The sequence below is a fragment of the Augochlora pura genome, chromosome 2, assembly GCF_028453695.1.
Source record: "Augochlora pura isolate Apur16 chromosome 2, APUR_v2.2.1, whole genome shotgun sequence".
Lineage (NCBI taxonomy): Eukaryota > Metazoa > Arthropoda > Insecta > Hymenoptera > Halictidae > Augochlora > Augochlora pura.
Genome location: NC_135773.1, coordinates 9,010,358 through 9,030,424, shown reverse-complemented (window position 1 = coordinate 9,030,424; position 20,067 = coordinate 9,010,358). Strand labels below are relative to the sequence as shown.

General features: G+C 41.7%; 1 protein-coding gene across 3 annotated transcripts in view; it reads left to right on the top strand.

Annotated features, from left to right (window-relative positions):
* The window catches only part of LOC144478317 (growth arrest-specific protein 2), a 48,036-nt gene that overhangs the window by 11,727 nt on the left and 16,242 nt on the right, over positions 1 to 20,067 (top strand). For all 3 annotated transcript variants that reach the window (XM_078196095.1, XM_078196096.1, XM_078196094.1), the window contains exon 2: positions 9,114 to 9,582. In XM_078196095.1, coding sequence (XP_078052221.1) covers positions 9,363 to 9,582 — 220 coding nt within the window. In that variant the 5' untranslated portion in view covers positions 9,114 to 9,362. The remainder of the gene's footprint in view (positions 1 to 9,113; positions 9,583 to 20,067) is intronic.

Genomic DNA, 20,067 nt, shown 5'->3' with positions numbered 1-20,067 from the left:
TAAAATTGAAAATAAAATTAGAATTATATTAGAATTGTGAAATTGGAAATAAAATAGGAATTAAAAAGGACAGTTTAAAATTGAAATATTAAAATTATAATTAAAATTGAAATATTAAAATTGAAATTGAAATTAGACTTCAAACTCAAATATTAACATTAGAATTCAAATTGAAACCTTAAAATCGAAATTAAAATTAGAATTAAAACAAGAATCAAAATTTTAATTAAAATAGCATTTCGACGCCATTTTCGCCACGCGGGGACGCACATAATTAACTTAAGAAATCGAAAGGACGATTTTGTCGCTTCTCAAATTTAAAAAATAAAGGACTGCAGATACAACTTTCTCGAGACTCGATATCGTCTTCGACCTAACTGTTCTTTACCTAGCAGGTAGCCTCACCCCTCTAATCGAAAAATACTCAAAAGCAGTGGCGCATTCTCTGGTCCACCCCGCTGTTCAACGATCCTCTCGCTTTGCTCTTGTTTCACGGGTCGCCATAGATCGTTGCCAGCTGCTCTCTCGCAGGGCCGTTGTTTACGTCCGCGCGCGAGTTTTGCCAGTCGCGTAATTCTTGGCCGCGTGGGCGGCGGATTACGCGGCGAGATAGTGTCGTCGTGCTGATCCCTAAAAGGCGCCGACAAAGTCGCGTGGCCACCCGAGGGAGAACGTGATGAAAGCGATACGCCGTAGATCCGCCGGAAGCACGGCAATTTTATATTACTCGGTGCCTTGTTTCTCTTAATTGAAGAATTTGCGACCGCCGAGGCGGCCGTAGCAATCGCGCGTATTTTTCAATTTATTCGACAAGCACCGATGTTCCTACCGCGCTGCGAACGCAGATTTTATTCCGTGCTGCTGTTGCTGGAGTAAATTCAAATTAATTACGTCGCACGATGCAAAAAGGGTATCATTTCTCGCATGCGGATTCATTCACTGATTATTATATTGGATTTTATAAAATGGAAAGATTGGATTTGTAAATATTATTTCCTGCGAACGATAAACGATAATTGGTATATAAATAATTATGAATAATTATGAGTACGATTGCGAGATGAAGAATTAATTTTGCAATGACAATGACTGAAGTATCTTATTTTAAATTCAGAAGTACTAAATTTATTTTTTAAATTTTCATTATAGACTCAGATGAAAAATCTTTAAAAAAGTAATACCATAAAATACCAAAAAATTTTAAAAAAGTAATACCATATTAAAATTGTCAACTTAATTCAGCTCCACGCTGGTGCCCTTTTTACATCGCAAAGGGGTTTAAAATAATTCTTTCATTTTGTAATTAAAAATCGGTACTATTTCAAGCGTATTTTTAAAGAACCTCGTCAACAGAACTAGTATTAATTTGTCATAACCTTATCACAAATTCGATATAATCTTGACAAAGCTAGTGTTAATTTTAAAGCTCGTGATAATTTAAACGTTCGTTGATTCAGCCGAAATAAAACCTAAAACTCGAGAGCGCCTTCCGGCCGGTTGATTTCCACGGCAATTTCAGCGAGCTATTTCTCGACTCGGCTCCGCAGACGATTTAATTCGGAATTTTATTACGATAATCACGCTCCAGGGGTCGCAGAGCGTTCTCGCGCCTCCTCGTAGGAGAAATTTTTCGACGAGTTGCGCAGCACACTCTCCCTGTCAAGGCGCGTTTTATCTGGCTACGCCGTGGACGCGCGCTGTTTTCCTTGACAGATAGAAAGCCAAGCCGTTCTCGGAGACTTGCTCGACCGTGCTCTAATTAAGGGTTTTCCCTGCCGCGCGAGGGTAGCGAAAAGACGCTTTTGAAATTAGCGCGGTGAACGTTGAACGCGGCGGGCGAACTGGACCGCGTCAACGAAACGTTTCCTCGAAACTTTCGAGTGAGAGCATTCCTTAGCGTCGCGCTCGTAAACGTGGATCCTACATTGTGCACAGAAACGATGCGCGCGTTTGCTATTACAAATTTGCAATTATAAATTTGTACTTCTTTAATTCGAAAAATTGAAGATTCTTCCTGTTGTCAAGCAAATCTGCTTTTTACTATTTCCATGAAATTTTCAGAATTAACCCTTTGCACTCGAATGATGACTCTAAGGCACCGCTAAAATTGTTCTATTACGTTTCAAAATAATTTTTATAACAATCAGGTTTAGATTTAAAAAATTGTCGAGTAGTAGAACTGTTGCATTGAGTTATAAGAAACAATTTCGTGTGTATAAAATACATTTTGTTATATAAAATGGAAATACCACGAGTCAGGAGAATTATTTCACATTTACAGTCAAAATGGCCTCGAGTGCAAAGGGTTAATACAGCATGCTTCATTTATTTCTTTATAACTTAACAGAAGTCTCGAATGTCCTGCGAATGTCCTAGGAACGTCTTGTGTTAAATGTCTAATTACTTAATCTTTATTATTCACTGCTTATTATTGAAAAATAAACTATTCGGCATGCAAAACCTTTCTATACATTATTGGTTTTGAGAAACACGAAAAATTCTGGGGTGTCCTATCATTTTGTCCCGCAGTGTACTTTGAATCGGATCGATGGATGAGATTCTCACCCTGTATCCATTTCGGCAAGCGTCGACGTCGTCTCTCGGCCGATCGTAGAGGTCCATCACGAGAGAAAGAGAGAGAGAGAGAGAGAGAGAGAGAGAGAGGGAGGAGGACTGTCGCCTAGCAATGTGTCAGTGTGCTACACGTGCTCGGCAGCAATGGGTTTTGTCGCCTACGCGTGCACGCAACAGATATACCACCTCTCGTACTACAAACCGGACGCGGGCCGGCGACGTGGCGGATGTCTGCGTGACGGGCCACACGCAACACACAACCAACAACGTATCATAGCCGCGAACGTCGCGAAACTTTCTGGGAACAACCGTCTGCGAGGCCGCGCGAGCTAATATCGCCGATCCAATTCGACGATTATCCGACCGGCGAGCGCGATCGTTAGGCGGTCGTTGCTCCTCCTCTCCCGGTCCTGGACTTTGACGCGGGTTTTCCTGATTGAATAACGAGACGCTCGACGCTTATCTCGACCGCGAGCCTGTTCCGAAACGACAACCGCTTCGCGACGATTGTTCTTCGTCCCGGACCCTGTCGCAAAACGCGCGTTGGGTTGCTTCGCCCTCTTAGCAACGAACAACGATACATCGTTGTCGGCTATTGTTGAAAAGATAGTTCTCTTAATATTTTTATTAACACCTTGACGCCGGCGTCGATATTCACGATTTTTCTCTGCGAGTCGGCTCCCAAAATTTACAAAAATTAAATAATTATGTTAAGCTTGTTTCTATTTAAAAAAAAAACTGTTAATGCTGCAAATATTGTACTATATTTGCAATAGGTTCATATATCTCCGATAACTTCAATTTTCATACGCATAAGCTCTAACAAATCGAATAAAGTGGAAATACGGTAAATTAGAAAATACTTTAATTAAACTAGCTTCGACTGTAAAGGGTTAAGAAATAGAAAGAGTCGAGCAATCGACACCGTTTGTCAGAGACTCTTACTCTAGGTTCAATTTCATACTCAAAATCTCTGACTAAACTAACTCTAATCTAAATCGAATAAAATGAAAATACAGTAAATTAGAAAATACTTGTTGCTCACGTCGTAATGAAAATTAATTAAAGGGGGGCATAAAGGCGAGGATTTTCCGCTTTCCCATTTGTTCCTCTAGCAATCGCAGGGCATCCGAATTAGAACGATCTTCCTTTCCAGCGATCGCACGATCTTGCTTCAAAACGATCAAACGCCGCGACACGGCGCGTCTCTAATCCGCGTCGTGCCGGCTCCCAAGAAGCCGAACGGATTGAAATCGGCATAAGTTATCGGGCCGCGTGGGCGCATCCCTCTTGCAACACTGTTCCGACATCGAACGAGATCGCCTGCGGGCCGGTTTTTGCACGCGCGCGCGCGCGCGAGCGCACGGCTTAGCCATGTTTATTTCATGAAACTCGGAAGTCGGGCGTTACGTATCGTCGTTCCGTGCACCGTGCGGTGGTATCATTACCAGGCGTTGAAATCACCGAGAACGGACTTTCTAACGATTACGAGGGGGGACACGGCCGGCGAATTCGCGCGAACCAATTCGATCATCGGTTCCCGGGGCATTGTCGATATTTATGTAAATTCCCGGCTCTATTGGACGTGTTTTATAGAGAAAGCGGGGTTGGGTTTATATATATCTATTTGTTGCGCGTTTTACGGTTCGACAAAGTGGTTCCTTCGAGTTTCACTGATGCGACGGCGCCTAACAGACTTACGAGCGAGCAACTGCTCCGCAAAGGCAATAATTTCTTCGGCCGATGTAACGGGTGACTCGTTCAGCATCTTGCGATGTAACGCGCTGGTAATTTATTTTTTATGTAGGCTCATTAGTGTGACCATTTATTGTAGCTATTTCTAGGTTGGTTTAATGGAGAAGGCGGTGTTGGAGAAGGGAAGATTGATGGTGGAATTAGCGAGCTCTTCTTAATGAGATTATTGGATTTGTTTTGTGTTGATGGTGGGATGGAGTTTATTTAAACTTTCTGTTGCGGTGTTGCAAAAATTTCTGTCCCAGTGGCGTAAAAATTTTTATCACAATAATTTTTTTTTTATCGTAATATTTTTATCGTAATATCGTAAACATTTCTATCATAATATCGTAAAAATTTCTGCCTATCAGAAAAAATATCATAAATATGTCCACCATAATATCATAACCATTTCCACCATAGTCCCATAAACATTTCCGTCATAAAATCATCTAAAGCATCCTAACCTATCTAAAGCATCTTTTTCTTTTATCAAAAAAGTTTCCTAAAGCCTTCGTTAAAATATCAGAAACTCTAAACGAAAAAATGAAAAACCGGTCACTTTGACTATTTCAGTGGTATTTAGTATTAATAGTCGTCGCGATGCTATTTACAAGAGACCGAAGAGCGATTTGCAACCTGGTTTCGACGGAGAGCACCCTGTGCAAGGCCTCCGCGCGATTCACGTGGTCTGGTACACATCCGCGGGACCTTGTAATTAAGAGATACCCGTGTCAAAGCAAACAGCGCCTGACGCGAGCTCGTTATCTCCGCTTGTTCGCCGCGCGGACGCGGTTTTACCTTGAGCCGGACACCGTTGCTCCTTTGCTCCATTTGTCACGATAACGCGAAATCGGCGTTAATTGGCGGGGCGGTCGTTGAATAATCGATCACCGGGGGCCGGCTGATTTATGAAGAGCTTCATCGAGGTGATATCCCTCGCCCACGCGGCGGCCTTTAAGCCATGAGAGAACGCCGCCGCGGTGTCGCCCGATTCCATCTCGTTCGACGAATGATCGAAATATATATCGGGTTTCGACGATACTCGCGGTTGGTATTTATTATTCGATCGAACTTAAAAAAATCGGCGATGATCGTCGTCGAAGAAAAACGACACCCTTTCTTCCTTTATAAACGTTTTTTAATAATTTAATTTATTATTTTGTAATACGTATAACATGTGGTTTTTCTGTGTTTGTTTTTATTGATAATTGAAAAAATTTAATTGATTGCAAATTATTTGGATTTCGATTATCGTGTTTTTCTGATATTAAAATGCTTTGAATTTTTTTTAAACTGGGAATATCGGTTTGAAAGTATTAAGAATATTATTTTAGAGTGTTACCATAATAAAAGAATTTGTTAAATCTATTGTCTAATATCTAGGAACAATATTTATGCTTCGCATAACACCAGGCCCTCAAATCGCAAGCCTCGTGGGTTTAGCAACAAAAAGAAAGTAGAAATCACTAATTACGTTACGTCATTACTTAGAACTTTACCGTTCGGTTATTCGGCCATAAACATTCTATACTCTCTTAACATTACCATTAAACAATAATTATATGATCTATTTCATTGACTTAAAAATTAAATGGTAAATAAAAAATTATTTTATTTACTGAAAGGTATCTTTCAAAAAATTATATAATATTATAGAAGCTTGCAGTAATATAATTTAATTGAAACTTATACCTCAATAATAAATACAAATTATCGGTTAATCTATACAGTGCAGATACATAGTCCACCAGTCGGTGAAATATTAATAGAAACACTACGCGCGTTTACAAAAACATACCGTCTAATTAAACGCAAATAATCAAGTTTCCAAGTCACGGTGACATTGCTCCGATCCACAGAAGAAATCGATCACTATCGGCGTGCATCGTCGCCGCGTTTTCCAGCCGTGTCACCTGTTTACCCGCGGATTGCATTACGTGGGCCAGGTAGCCAGTGACGACACGATAATGGATCGACTGTCGAAGGACACTCGTAGGTTTTGCCGGCCGAAGTCACACGAGACGATTACTGGGATTTCATTTCATCGATCTTGGCGAGCGCACGCGTTTCTTGCATCAGAGCCGGATTTTTGCGACACCGAGCGCGCGCGCGCGCGCGCGATCCACCTCGAAGGATTTATGAAAATCTTACGGAACGTTTTCCCGCCTTTTTAATGCATCCACCGTTCGATCATCCAGTCCCACGCGTGTCCCGCGGAACCGCGAGACGCTCGCGGGAGATCGATGAATGCTAATAACGAGTTTGAGTACGCCGGTTAAGTACAGAGGCGTTCGCGGGCTTATGAAAATGCATGCCTTCTTGGAGAACAGAGCCTGCCTTGCCTTGCCTTGACTTGACTTGCCTTGCCTGCCACAGGACGCCTTAAGGCATTTTAATAAACGTGGAAGGCTATGAATTTCACGCGCCGGACCTATGCAAATGTTCCGCAGGCTTTTACTGCGAACCCGTCGATGATCGCTTAATCAGCTGTCCGCTTGCCGAACGTTCCCATGACCGAATTTCTTTCCCCCTGATATCGACAAGCTGAAAGATCGTGGCGACGCAGGTTAGGCTAATTTATAGCGTTTGAATAAGGTCATTTTATTTAGACTTTTATATTTTTTTGGAACTTGAAACTAGAGTTTTATTTATAATATAATGTTATAGTATATAATTATAATAGATTCTATTATATATTTCTTGGAAGTTGAAACTAGAGTTTTATTTATAATATAATGTTATATATAATTATAATAGATTCTATATTGTCTGAGGAGAAAAATTTCGACGCTATTGAATAAATATCCAGTTCAATAAAAATTGATTAATGTACTTTTTATTCCAATAAGGATTCATTCTTTGTAGTAAATAGAATATTTTATGGTGAATAATAATATCGTTATTATTATAAAATATTAAAATATCTAATCGAGAAGAAGAAGAAGAGATGGAAGTCTAAGGAGAAAATCATGGATAAAATATTTCTTTAAAATAATTCAAATAATAACTCTACTGGCGCCAACTGGTGCAGCTAACGAGAGAGGCGAAACCCAGTTCTACTCATTGGCTCGGTCGCCTCGCGTCAGTCGATCTCGCCTCTGATTGGTCACCATTTTTCTTTAATAACTCGTAAACGAAGGCTCGTAGAACATTTTTGTAAAGGAAAAAGTTGCTTCTTTTAAAAACTTTTAGAACACCATAGACTGCAAAGACGAGAAAAATAGCGCACAGGGGGAGGATAGAGAGACAGATAGCGCAATATCATCGAGCCGCACCTGGTCAAAAACGTCCAAGTCTATAATCTCTCGAGGCTATTATCAACCATTCGACGACCTCCTATAAACAGACATCCGCAACATAAAACCCATTCATTCCCCAAAACGCACTTGAAACCCGCGCTGTTCCCTCGACGCACTAAAAGCACGCTCCGTAGGTCTTCAACCACTCAGAGCCCGGCGTCCCGTTTATGGCTGCGAATGGTACGGCCAAGATGCCTTACGTCTTCCGGCATCATCGTATCGCTTGATCCCGCGAATAATCTCTTTCTCTTTCAAGAAAGAGAGAAAGAGAAAGGGAGAGATAGAGAGAGAGAGAGAGGGGGGGGGGGAGACGATTCCGGCTATCAGATCGCTCGTTTGCGAGGGTCTACTCGAAAGCGGAAAAATAATATAAAAGTAAATGGCACTTCTGGGCGGACGTTGAAGCGACCCTTTAGTTCTGTTACTGCACGTCGAGGGCTCCCGTTGGTTCTTCGGCCGTTTACATCGTTTCTGTAACTTCTAATTGAATCGCGGCGGAAGCCACGCGAATCCTCGAGAGCGCGGTACACGTGAATCGATCAACGCACATTCGTTAGTATCTATTATCTTTAATCACCGCGTCAGCCGTTTTAACTCGCTCCCTATTGTCTCCGATCCGCTCGAGGATGCGGACTTTCACATCGTTAGCTTTGCTCCGGGTTTATAATATTCTTTTCAGCTTTTTTACGCGCGTTTAGTCTGTTCACGTTGAGTTACGGATCTTCGCGCGATGAATTATCGTAGTTAATTGCGGGACGCGTTAGTCCGCACTTTTATCTTTTAACACGTTAACCCCTTGCGGGCGGAGCCATTTTAAGTCGAAATCCAAGATATTTGTTTAGGCTTGTAGCGTTGCCATTTTATATAACTTGGAGCATTTTATGTATTATGAAATTGCAATTTTGTGACTCGTGCAACAATTAACAGCTCTTAACAATTTTTTAAATATAAATAAATATCATAAAAATTATTTTTTATTATGATAATAATTATTTGTATCACTGCCATTTAGAGTGACAAGGGTTAACTCTTGTACGAGTCTCAAAATTCAACCCCATAGTCTCTAAAATCCACCAAATTGTATAAAACAAAAGCGTAAATAATTTCCTTCTCTCATTTTTCCTTTGGGTAGTCGAGTTTTATTTTAAATCCTGTGTAAAATCTATTATTAATTTATTTATAATTATAAGGTAAGTTTTTCGTTCGGGGGGGCCCGACCCTTCATACTATAAGGGTTGAAGAATTATTAAGAGCCTGTTAACTTTCAATCGCTGCTTTAAGCTTACTATCACTGCCGTTTAGAGTGACAAGGGTTAAATCTTGCACAAATGTCAAGATTCACCCCCATAACCTCCAAAATCCACCAAATTGTATAAAACAAAAGCGCCGCGACGTCGGAAAAATATCTTAAAATTCGACTTGAAATTTCTCCGCCCGCAAGTCCTTGAAAAGGACGACACCGACGAAAGATAACACGATGGTGTTCCGTCTGTTCCGTTTCAGGCTCACGTAATCGCCGGACGCGCTGCACCGCACTGCGTCGCTGGTACACGCCAGTAGTCCGATAGCCGAGGAATCCGGGCGTTGCATTTAAAATAGGGAGAGGACGCTGGTGGCTGAAGAAGGGACCAAACGCCGAACAGGCGAAGACGAACGGGGGGGAGGGAGAGAGAGAGAGAGAGATAGAGATAGAGAGACCCGGTGCAGGCCACCGGCGCGGGACCGTCTCGAGAGCCCCTTTCTGCCTCCAGGATGTCGTACGCCAACCGATTCCCGGCTTCCCAGCACACACGGTACCGCAGCAGCTGGGGGCCGACCTCGACGACTGTGTTCAATCGCGCGGACGTGCCGAGGCCCTCGCCGGAAGAGGAAGAGTTCGCCGAGTTCTATCACGAGCGTCTCCACTCCGCCCAGAGCAGACAGTTGCTGCCGCTGCAGGAGGACCTCGCCGATTGGATCAATAAAACGTTGAGTGAGTACTTAGTAACGACGTCCACCTAAATCCTAGGGTATCGCAGTTGTGGCACCCTTTCCCGACTCGAAATTTTATGGACAATTCTGCACACTTTGCTTTTGATATGCTATTATGTTCAGATAATGTAGAGACATTGCTTGGGACAATTGCGCGGAGTTTGGTAACCCTTTGAACTCGAGTGGTGAGTTTGAGGTGGTATTAAAATTGTTGAGAATTGCTGAGATCATTTTTATAGCGACAAAGGTTAGATTTTAACCCCTTGCCGCATCATTTTCTTTACAATTGCTATAATTCGAATTTTTTCGATCGCAGTGATTTTTTAGAAAAAAAAAGGAATTTAATATTTATTGCGTGCTCTAACATCTACTCGAATATTTAAATATTATTGACAAGAGAATAAAATTCGATTCCTGCTTGAATGAACGACTATTCATACCTAAAAGCTTATTACTAAAAATCCTCATCGCTAGACTCGTTAAAGTACGTCAAGGGGTTAAGCGCGCACCGTTCGCATCGATTCGAGCAATACGCTATTCCGCGGTATACATACTTTTTGACTGATGGCCGCCGTGGCTCGCATTCAGGCCAGTGATTCAGCTATATCCCGGTTGAAATTTCCGATAGCCATTAGCCGATAATCAATGATCCCTCTGATTGATGAAGGGAAGCCACGGAAGTACGGCCCCTGCAATCGCATAACGCGGTAACGCAACTCCTGTCTGGCTATCTCGCCCGATTCATCGCCGAAGCGGAGCGCACCTGGACGCCACGCGAAATTTCTCCTTGCAGTTTTTACGCAATCTCCCTAATACCTTCTTCCGCGGGTGGAAAGCGCGCGCAAGGATCTGAATATTCATGGCGGCACGCTTTCGGGTTCGATTTTCGCGCGAAAGTTTCGCCGGGGTGACGCAACCATAATCCGGGATGAGTTCGTTTCGCACCTGAAGTTACAGATCACGGACCCTCGTTTGTGTTTCCCTCGAGCGTGTGGTGTTTCTCTTTGAGTATGGTGTGTTATTCTTTGAGTGTTGTGTGTTGCTCTTTGAGTGTGTGTGTTCCCCTTTGAGCGTGTGAGCTCACCTTAATGGGACGATGATCCGAGTAGCACGCATGGGATCCGGCCAGGTTATGTCAGGTTATGTTTCGGGTTCGATTTTCACGCGACAGTTGCGCCGGGGTGACGCGACCATAATCCGGGATGAGTTTGTTTCGCACCTGAAGTTCCAGATCACGGGCCCTCGTTTTTATTTCCCTCGAACGTGTGTTCCTTTTAAGTGTTGTATGTTCCTTTTTGAATGACGTGTGTTCCCTTTTGAGTATCGTGTGTTCCCTTTTGAGTATCGTGTGTTCCTTTTTGAGTGTTGTGAGCTCACCTTTGAGTGTTCCCCTTTGAGCGTTGTGAGCTCACCTTAATGGGACGATGATCCGAGCAGCACGCATGGGATCCGGGCAGAACGCACGGCGTGTACGCGCGGCTCTCTTGTGCCGCACAAAAGGCTCGCATCTGGCGCGACGTGGGAAAGGACATTCAGTAACATTTGGCCTTTCGTTTCGTCGCGTTTTCGGCGGCCTGTCACGCGAGGCGCACGCGAAAAAATCGCTCGGTACCCCTCGGGACAATCGCCGGCTCGTGAACGAAATTTCAATCGCGACGCACTGATTCCGATTGCTAAATCCGGCCGCGCGCGTTACGCAATGCGATACAGCTTTTTATTGTATTATTGGATACTGAATTTATTTCATTTATTGCATGTTTATTTTATTCTATTTCATTCATTGCATTTTTATTTTATTCTATTTTATTTATATTTTACTTTGCTTTACTTTACTTTATTTTATTTTTTTAAATTACTGACACTGTAGAACTTGTCTTACCAGTGCTAAATAGATACCAAATAAATACTAAATAGTTACTAAATCTCAGTTTATACTTTCGTAACAATAAATGAGTTCTCTTAGAAACAAATCTCCACCACAGGGAACTATAATATTAAGGAACCAAGCAATCCAGATTTTACTATACCTAAATCGCTGTAACAGACGTCAAATAGACAAAAGTATAATAAACCCAGTTTACCTCGCTGCGCAGGGCCCCAATGTTCCAATTAAAGTTAATGGAGTTCCCTCTCATCGATCGCCGCGAAGCGTCGTCGTACGGCGACCGAAAACATTCGAAATGGATCGATTTCTCGCGATCTCTCAGGGAAACAGTCGTTCCCATGCAAATCGACCCGGGCGTCGTAAAAACGTGGCGACTCGACGAACGGCCGGTGAAATCGGAAGCGGCGACGATTCGTGAAGTAGGTGAAACGATCGAACAACGGAGCTGGATCCGTACTCGTCGAAACCCGCGCCACCCTCTCCCCCGTTATCTCGAGCGGAACCAGAAAAAAACTTCTCAGGTTCTTCCGATCAACGTTTCTCGGCCGATGCTTTCTGGGAACGTGACGGCCGGTTCTCTCGCGAGGGATCCGGTCTAATCGGGAAAACTTTCACCGGCTTTGAAATTCGCTTCGAAAGGTATCGCGATCCCGGGAATATCGGGCATCGACGTTCGGCGGGAGGCCAATTTACTTTATGAAATTGAGGGGAAGGCGAATTAGTCCCATCGATCGCTTCGAGCTTTTCTAACGCTGGTCCGTGCCACCTGGAGATAACGCTCGCGACGGAATTCTGTGCCTGTGGATGTTCTTACGATTTTAGGTTATGTTGATGGAAGAATTAATGGGGGGAGTGTTGTTACACTGACGATTCATTCTTGTCGTTGTTGGATCGTTCATTTTATTAGAGCTTCTAATAAATATAGAATTATTTTATATTAAAATATAGAAAAATATAGAATTATTTTATATGAAAATATAGAAATATTCAGAATTATTTTATATGAAAATATAGAAATATTCAGAATTATTTTATATTAAATAATTCTATAAATCTAATCAAGATTATTAGTTGATAATTGTTAAATAAGAAACTACTCTCCCTTTTATTGGTAATATTGATATGCATACGCTAAGTAAAAAAGAAAATATTCGTACGTCTTTTAAAATCGAATAACTTTTTATAATTAAGCCAAGCGATCTAAATTTTTATTAAGCTATTAAAGGAGTTAGTATACTAGACAATGGCTAAGAAGTTATTCCCTAAAATTGCAAACGAATATCGCGATAAAAGAATTAAGAAATAATCTTGTTCTCAGCTTTTTATCTGAGCCGATAACAAAAACTTTAAAAATGTATTTCGCAGACCTCTTATCAAGCCTACTTTATCAAAGGGACATTCTGAGCGGGTAATAAATTTCTTTAGCAGTTAGTGCAAGGGGTTAATATACCATATCGCAGCTTGTTCGCTAATCGTTCTCAACTCGTCCGTCCATCTAGTTCGTCGTCTTTTTTTTTTGTTAAAAGAACGAGGCGAGGGTGTCCTCAATTTATTACGTACGACCGAACATTTTCTATTTCCGGATAATTTTCTCCTCGAGGATAAAAATACGTTTCAAGCTTCTAAGCTACTAAATGATCTGTAACTTCGTTATTTCCGCGAACTCGACCGCGTAATTTTTCAGCTCACATTTTCGAAACGCCGTGCACTTTCGTTTTATTAAACGGTCGAAAGACCAGAGACTTCCCACTTGCATAGAGCACGCGGAAGTTTCGACGGCTAAAGCGGAGTCTTGAGCAAAGAAAATTCGTCGTAATCCGATCACGTAGATTACGAAATCATCTATTTATCTGTGAACTCGCTTTGGCTTCTTACTATTTTTTACGCGGATTTCAATGATAATTTTGAAGAAAATCAAGGTGAATGATACATGTCTTAAGAAACACTCTCAACAGAGATACAGACGGTTCCTCAGGCAATTTTAAGTAACTTTCTCCTTTACAAAAATTTTTTGCGACGCTTCGTTAACGAGTTATCAACGAAAAACGCCGACCAATGAGAGTCGAACTCCTCTGGCGTTAACACGTCGAACTAACAAGAGAGGCGGAGCCCAGTTCCGCTCATTGGCTCAGCCGCGTCGCGTCAAGCGAACTTGCTTCTTATTGGTCTACGTTTTTCCTTAATAATTCGTAAACAAAGGCTCGTAGAACATTTTTGTAAAGGAAAAAGTTGCTTCAAATCATCTCAAGAATTCCTCATTTCTAAATTACAAGTGACTTTTGGAATACCTTGTTGAATCTTGCAAAAAGGATTAAATTTAGTAATATTTGTTTCTCACACAGGGAGTAATAAATTTAAAAGAAAGATAATAGCAACCACTGATTCTTGAACGTAGCGCAAAAATGATGCAATTTTTTCCTGACAATAGCATTATCTCGTCGTCGCTGGATGCACAACTTGGCCACAGTTAACCGTGTCATCGGTTCTGCCAGGAGTCGCGAGCTTTTTATTGTGCGAGTCGGAAGATCGATTTTCAGAGGCGACTCTCCGTAGAGAAGGCGACGTTTACTTCAATCTCGCGCGGCGCGTGACCGCCTTTCTGAACTAGTACTCGCCTAATACGGCGCCGATGCGATGCGTAAAACCGTACCGCTCCGGTATATCGAACGTCGAAGGAGGTTTTAGTAAAGTAAATCGCATCGTTTCCTACCGAAGATTATGGGATCGCGGCGTCGGCGCGGGGCGAAAAGGAGGTTCACCGTGCCGGTTACAAAATCCCCGTCGAGCAATAAACATCTGGTGATCTGAAAATGCTGTAGAACTCCGAATACTTAACTATACTTAAACTATTCACCGCATAAATCGATTAATACTGTGAAACAAAAATTGAAGAAATGAGATTAAATAATGTTGGTTTTAGAACTGTATTTTAAAATTTCCTCTGTAATATATGTTTAAATAAATATTGTAGAATGTATGAATATAGATATAGCTTTGATCTATAGGTATATAAAATTCATAAGAAAACAATTGTAATGCTACTGACGATTACTTTGTGGCTATTCTTTCTTATCAATTTGTTGATTGGCATAGTCAATCTATTTTTCATGTAAAAAAAGTAGCGACTGTTGAATTTAGTGTTCAAATTTTTTATCACAGAGAAAGTTAATTATATTTTTATTACCGATTTTTCGTAAAAATTAATAACTTATTCGGCGACCAAAATATTCTGTCATAAATTTAATTTAATTAATCAATCCATTACTATTTCGTAAATTTAGCATAAATAAAAGAAGCTACGACTGAGTTGCATGCTTTGTCGCCACATTAAAAATACTCGAAAAAAGTATAGTTAATCGATCAGGTCGATCGTCGACGATCTCGTAAAAAAACGTCGCTCTCAAAACACGAGGAACACGGTGGAATGGAAGTTGTTCGACCGGTGATTCATCGACGTCCATTATCGCGGCGATAAAGATGCGGTTTCCCGGTGACGGTATATCGATGTGATCGGAATCGATTTGTTCGGGGTTCGGGCGTCGATTTAATCTACAGTGGCGTGCCGACCGTTGTTATCGATGGCGAGAGAGGGGGAGCGGGGAGGGTGGGGGCAGGTTGTCTCGCCGCGAAATGTCTCTCGTAACCGTTGCCATATATTTTGGTGAACGGAGAGCGCGGCGGCGGCGGCGGCGGTTTCGCCGCGACCTCGAGGCAAAATCCAGCCGCAAGATCTGGACCACCGTGAAACGTTGCGACACACGAGAGGCGGTCTCCCGTGTAAAAAAAAACGACCGATACGCGGATCAGCCGCGGCAACGTGTCGTCTCGCGAGATGCGACCAGAACGATTTCAATTCGACCGAAATCGCGCGGAGCACCGGTTCCTCGCGCGCGCAAGCAAATTCGCTGCTTTCTCTTCCACCGCGGAAACGGCTGTCCCGAAATACTTAACGCCGCGACCTTTAACGAGATCCTCGCTGCGGACGTCTCGCTTTATTTTCTTAACCCTTTCAGGGGCGAGCGACGAGATAACTGCGCTCGCGACGCTTAAAGTGTCGATTTATTGCCGTGTTATGAAGTTGGCGGATATGAGATGACGGATTTTCAAGTGGATAAAAGTGCATTTCGAAATTTGTTTATTTAATTATAATAATGCCTGTCTTTATTTTTATATTGTTTCATTCGTGGAAACTGCGTATACGTGGTACGAAATGATTGCGAAATTAAATGAAATATGAAGTCTTGCTGCACTCAGCTTATTCGTCGCTTTCGTATCTTTCGATAATCGAATTTTATTAGTTTAAACATTTAGGACAGATTGAAGGGTTAAATGGTATGTAAACGAAGAAAGTCTGAAAAATTTTATAGAAGTGTCCTTTAAATCGTAATCAAATTCAATACTCATATCATCAATATTAAACCCCTTGCCGTATTTTGACGAGTCTGGCTCGTCATAGAGATTTCTATTAATATCTCATTAAGTATAAATGTTATTCCGTTCTCTTAAGCCAGAATAAAATTCTGTCCCCTCGTCATCGGTATTTATCCATTCAAATAAATGTAGACAAACGCAATAAATATTTTTCCTTCTCCTTCTACGAAATTGTTACAGTAGAAAAAGTGCTCGTTCTTGTAACTATGAAGAAAATGGTACGGCAAGGGGTTAAATGAACAATTAAATACGCAATGAACACAAAATTACTTCCATCGCTCCTATCAAATATCTTTCATCTCAACTAACAAATATCTTTCATCTCTCCTAACAAATATCTTCCATCTCTCCTAACAAATATCTTCCATTTCTCCTATCAAATAATTGCAAACAAAATAACCCGGCAAGGGGTAGGACCAGGACCCACCCCTCGCGAGGACACCAAAGAAAAAATTTCGCGGAAAGGAAAAGGCGAGCGGCGCGGCAAACATCCGTAGGGAAACACACGTGTCCGAGCCCGTAATGAGTCGAAGCGGTATCATACGGAGGTTGATCGGTCGCGTCTAATTATATCGCGCGGGGGGCAATATCACGGTGACACGCCACTCACCGCGTAGCTTCAAAGGCCAGAACCGGGCGGAGATAGGTCGGCAGCCTTTGCAACGATGTTCTCGCGCGCGCGCGCGTCTGTCTCTTCTATAGCGACTATTCTCGTTCGCGGGTGTACGATTCAAGCGTGCACCCACACTGTACATCGCATCGAAGCCCAGGACGCTTGAAATGCACCGTGCATGCCGACCAGCACGCTCCTGCCGGCATTCGATCGAGGGGTGCAGCAGAATTTAACCCTTTCGCTACGAAGCGCATTACTGAGTTGACACCGAGGTTCTTGTTCTCTAAATTTTAGAACAATATTTATTATATTTAGTAATATCACTTTACTTTCTAAATTATAAAAGTTTGTAATCATAATTTATTTCTTTTAACTCTTTGCACTCGATGGCTTTGAAGCACGACTAAAATTGTTCTGTCATCTTTTAAAATAAATTTTTGCAAAGTTTTAGAAAAATTGTTAAAAATCAAACTGTTCTTACGAACCACAAAGAATTATTTTTGTACGTATAAAATGCAATTCGTCGCTTAAAATGGAAATATTGTAGACTAGAAGAATTATTTCAGATTTACTGTTAAAATGGCTTCGAGCGCAAAGGGTTAATGCAAAAGGGTGAGACGACAGACACGCGGGTGCGTGTTCGCGCGAGACACCGTACGCGGAAAAATAATCGCAATTGCGGCGCATCGGCGTAGAAGCCGCGTCTGTTTGAACTGAGTTATTTCGAGCCGATTCCGAGCCGATTTCGAGCTTGTTTCGAGCTGCGTCTACGAGGCCCGAGATCCGTTCAATTATCGTCGTTCCGGCTGAGTATGCAAATCGATGGAAATTTCTCTCGGACGCCACGCTGCGTCCCGGATTTTCCGAATGATGTTCCATTCCGATTCAACTTCTGGTTCCGCTGGTTTGTTTGCCTGATTATAGCGAGGATAACAAGCCCGCTCGCGTTAGCCTCCCTCCCCCCGCTATACGTTCGTTATGCGCGTCCCGATGTTCGTTATGTTCGACGAGGGCCGGGACAGCGCGCGCTTGTAGATCGCCAGCAGTTAAGATCTACGGCGCTTGTAAGTCCGCGGAAAAGAGGTTAGCCGAGCGATGTATTCAAAACGCGTCCCGCATACCGGTGCCACGATCGCTGCCGATTAATTTCTGGCTTTGGGAATATCAAGGATTCCACCTACGTTGCGCTCGCCCGATTTGTATGTCGTCCGCGCGCGCTCGCCGAGATCGAGATTATTCCGAAATTGTGCCACATACCGGAATATTGCCGAAACGAACGGTATACCATCGGCTGCCCAGAGCTTTACGATGTTTTTAATCTTTGTGGAGTTGGATAAGTTTGATAATAAATGTTTCAGTGTCTAATTTTATAGTCTTGGAGGAGGAGGTGTAATTAAGTAAATCGGTAATGATTAAAATGCATTAAGGAAATGGAAATTTGATGTTTTAGAATTGAGATGGTTCGTTGGAGATTTGTGTTAATATTGCTTGTGGATTTTGTTTATAAATTTCGAGCATTTTCGAGCGACTTATGGAGAGAAATTGCTATTAGCGTGGTTGATAAAACGCGTAGATAATTGATTTTAACGCTGGAATTGTGAAACGAGGCACAGTCAAAATGGCTTCTAATTTTGTCTTTCAGAGTTTCTGATGTTATAAGAATATTATATTATAAGAATTATATAATATAATAATTTTTATAATTCTTAATAATATATTACTAATATATTATTTAGAAACTCTGAAAAAATCAGAGGCCAGTCACTGTGCCTCGTTTAATAATTCCAGGGTTAAAATCAATTATCTACGGCCTTTATATATTATAATATTATAGTATTATATTTTTATTCCTTCTTGCAACAGATTCAATAAATTAACAATAATATAATAATTTTTTATTTTAGTTTCTCCTGATGCCTTCGCAATTTTTCATTTCGTCCAACTCTATTTTTGTCATAAATACATACATTTCGATGCAATAATTATTTTTCCATAATTCTTAAGCCTTTGATTATAACAAGCTATCTTTTAACACTATTGCCTAACAGTCTCCCGTTAAAGAATCTCATTTTGCAACTGCATCGATGCACCTCTGCAAAAGAGCAAACTGCTGTGCGTCAGAAATCGGTAAATACCGCGAAATTGATTGCACATCTTTGAAACAATGTGTCATGTAAGTTTACTCTTACTTACTCTTTGAAAGTCCCGCATGTCTTATGATATTATTTACAATTGATTTGTAACTTCACGTTGACCAATTATTAGCTAAAAATCAATAGAGTATTAAAAGAGTTCTAGTAAAGGTTTCGTCGCTCCTTAACCATTTATCTGCATCGATTTATTTTTAAAATTATTGAGCCCTAAGCGCGACGAATGTATATTTTAAATCAAAAATAAATTGTAAATTATAGATTGCTATACACTACAAAATAGTATAAATTATAAATTACTATAAATTACAAATTGGTATAAATTATAAATTACTATAAATTACAAATTAGTATAAATTATAAATTACTATAAATTACAAATTAGTATAAATTATAAATTACTATAAATTACAAATCGGTACTGATTATAAATTACTATAAATTACAAATTAGTATAATTTATAAACCACTGTAAATAATAAATTAGTATAATTTATAAACCACTGTAAATAAGAAATTAGTACAAATTATAAACCACTATAAATAATAAATTATTGCAATCTATAAACTCGGTAAAAAAATCACATCAAAGTTATCAAACAGAGATGCGCGCGCACATAAATGGCAGACCGAACAGGACAGCGAATTATTTAAAAACGCGTAGAAGCGAGTGGGCCAAGGCCAGCTAGACCACCGTATAAACGTAGAATCCTCCCACGCGCGCGATCAGAGAGAGAGAGAGAGAGAGAGAGAGAGAGAGAGAGAGAGAGAGAGAGAGAGTGTCAGCCGTCGATGTTAGCGGATCGCCGAAATTCCAGGCAAATTGTTTGCGCGATGCGCGAGAACGGTCGGGACCTTTCGACCCACACCCCGTGGTCTCCCGCAGCCGCGGCGCGTCTGACTCAACCGGAAGTCGGCCGGGCACCCCTCTTCCTTCGTGCCACTTCTTCTCTCCCTTCGTCCACGGTGTGTGCAGTACCTGAAGCCGCATTACGCATAATGGGCGTACGCCTATCCTAATACGCTCGCAGCGTGTGCGAATGTGAGCGCGCACTGCTCGTCGTCGCCGCGTACGCGAGCTGCGATCGCGCGCGCCTGTTTGGCACGGGCCATGGACGGGCAGCGAGCCGTGAACCGGCCAGACGGTTCAGCAATTTATCCCGTCGACCCTTTCGATGAGCCCGAATCTCGTGGAAAGCCGTTTAATGCCCCGGGGGTCTTTGAGCGCATCGGAACGAGACGGAAATTGATACACGGAGCGGAAATTAAAAGGCCGATTTTCTTTTTTTTTCTTTTCGTCAACCCCTTGGCACCGGGAATCCTAGTGCTAATTAGTCCACCTACCTCCGAGGCTTAAGCGCGCGGTTTATGCTAATTCTCCCATGGGAAAAAAAAGTTCGAAATGTC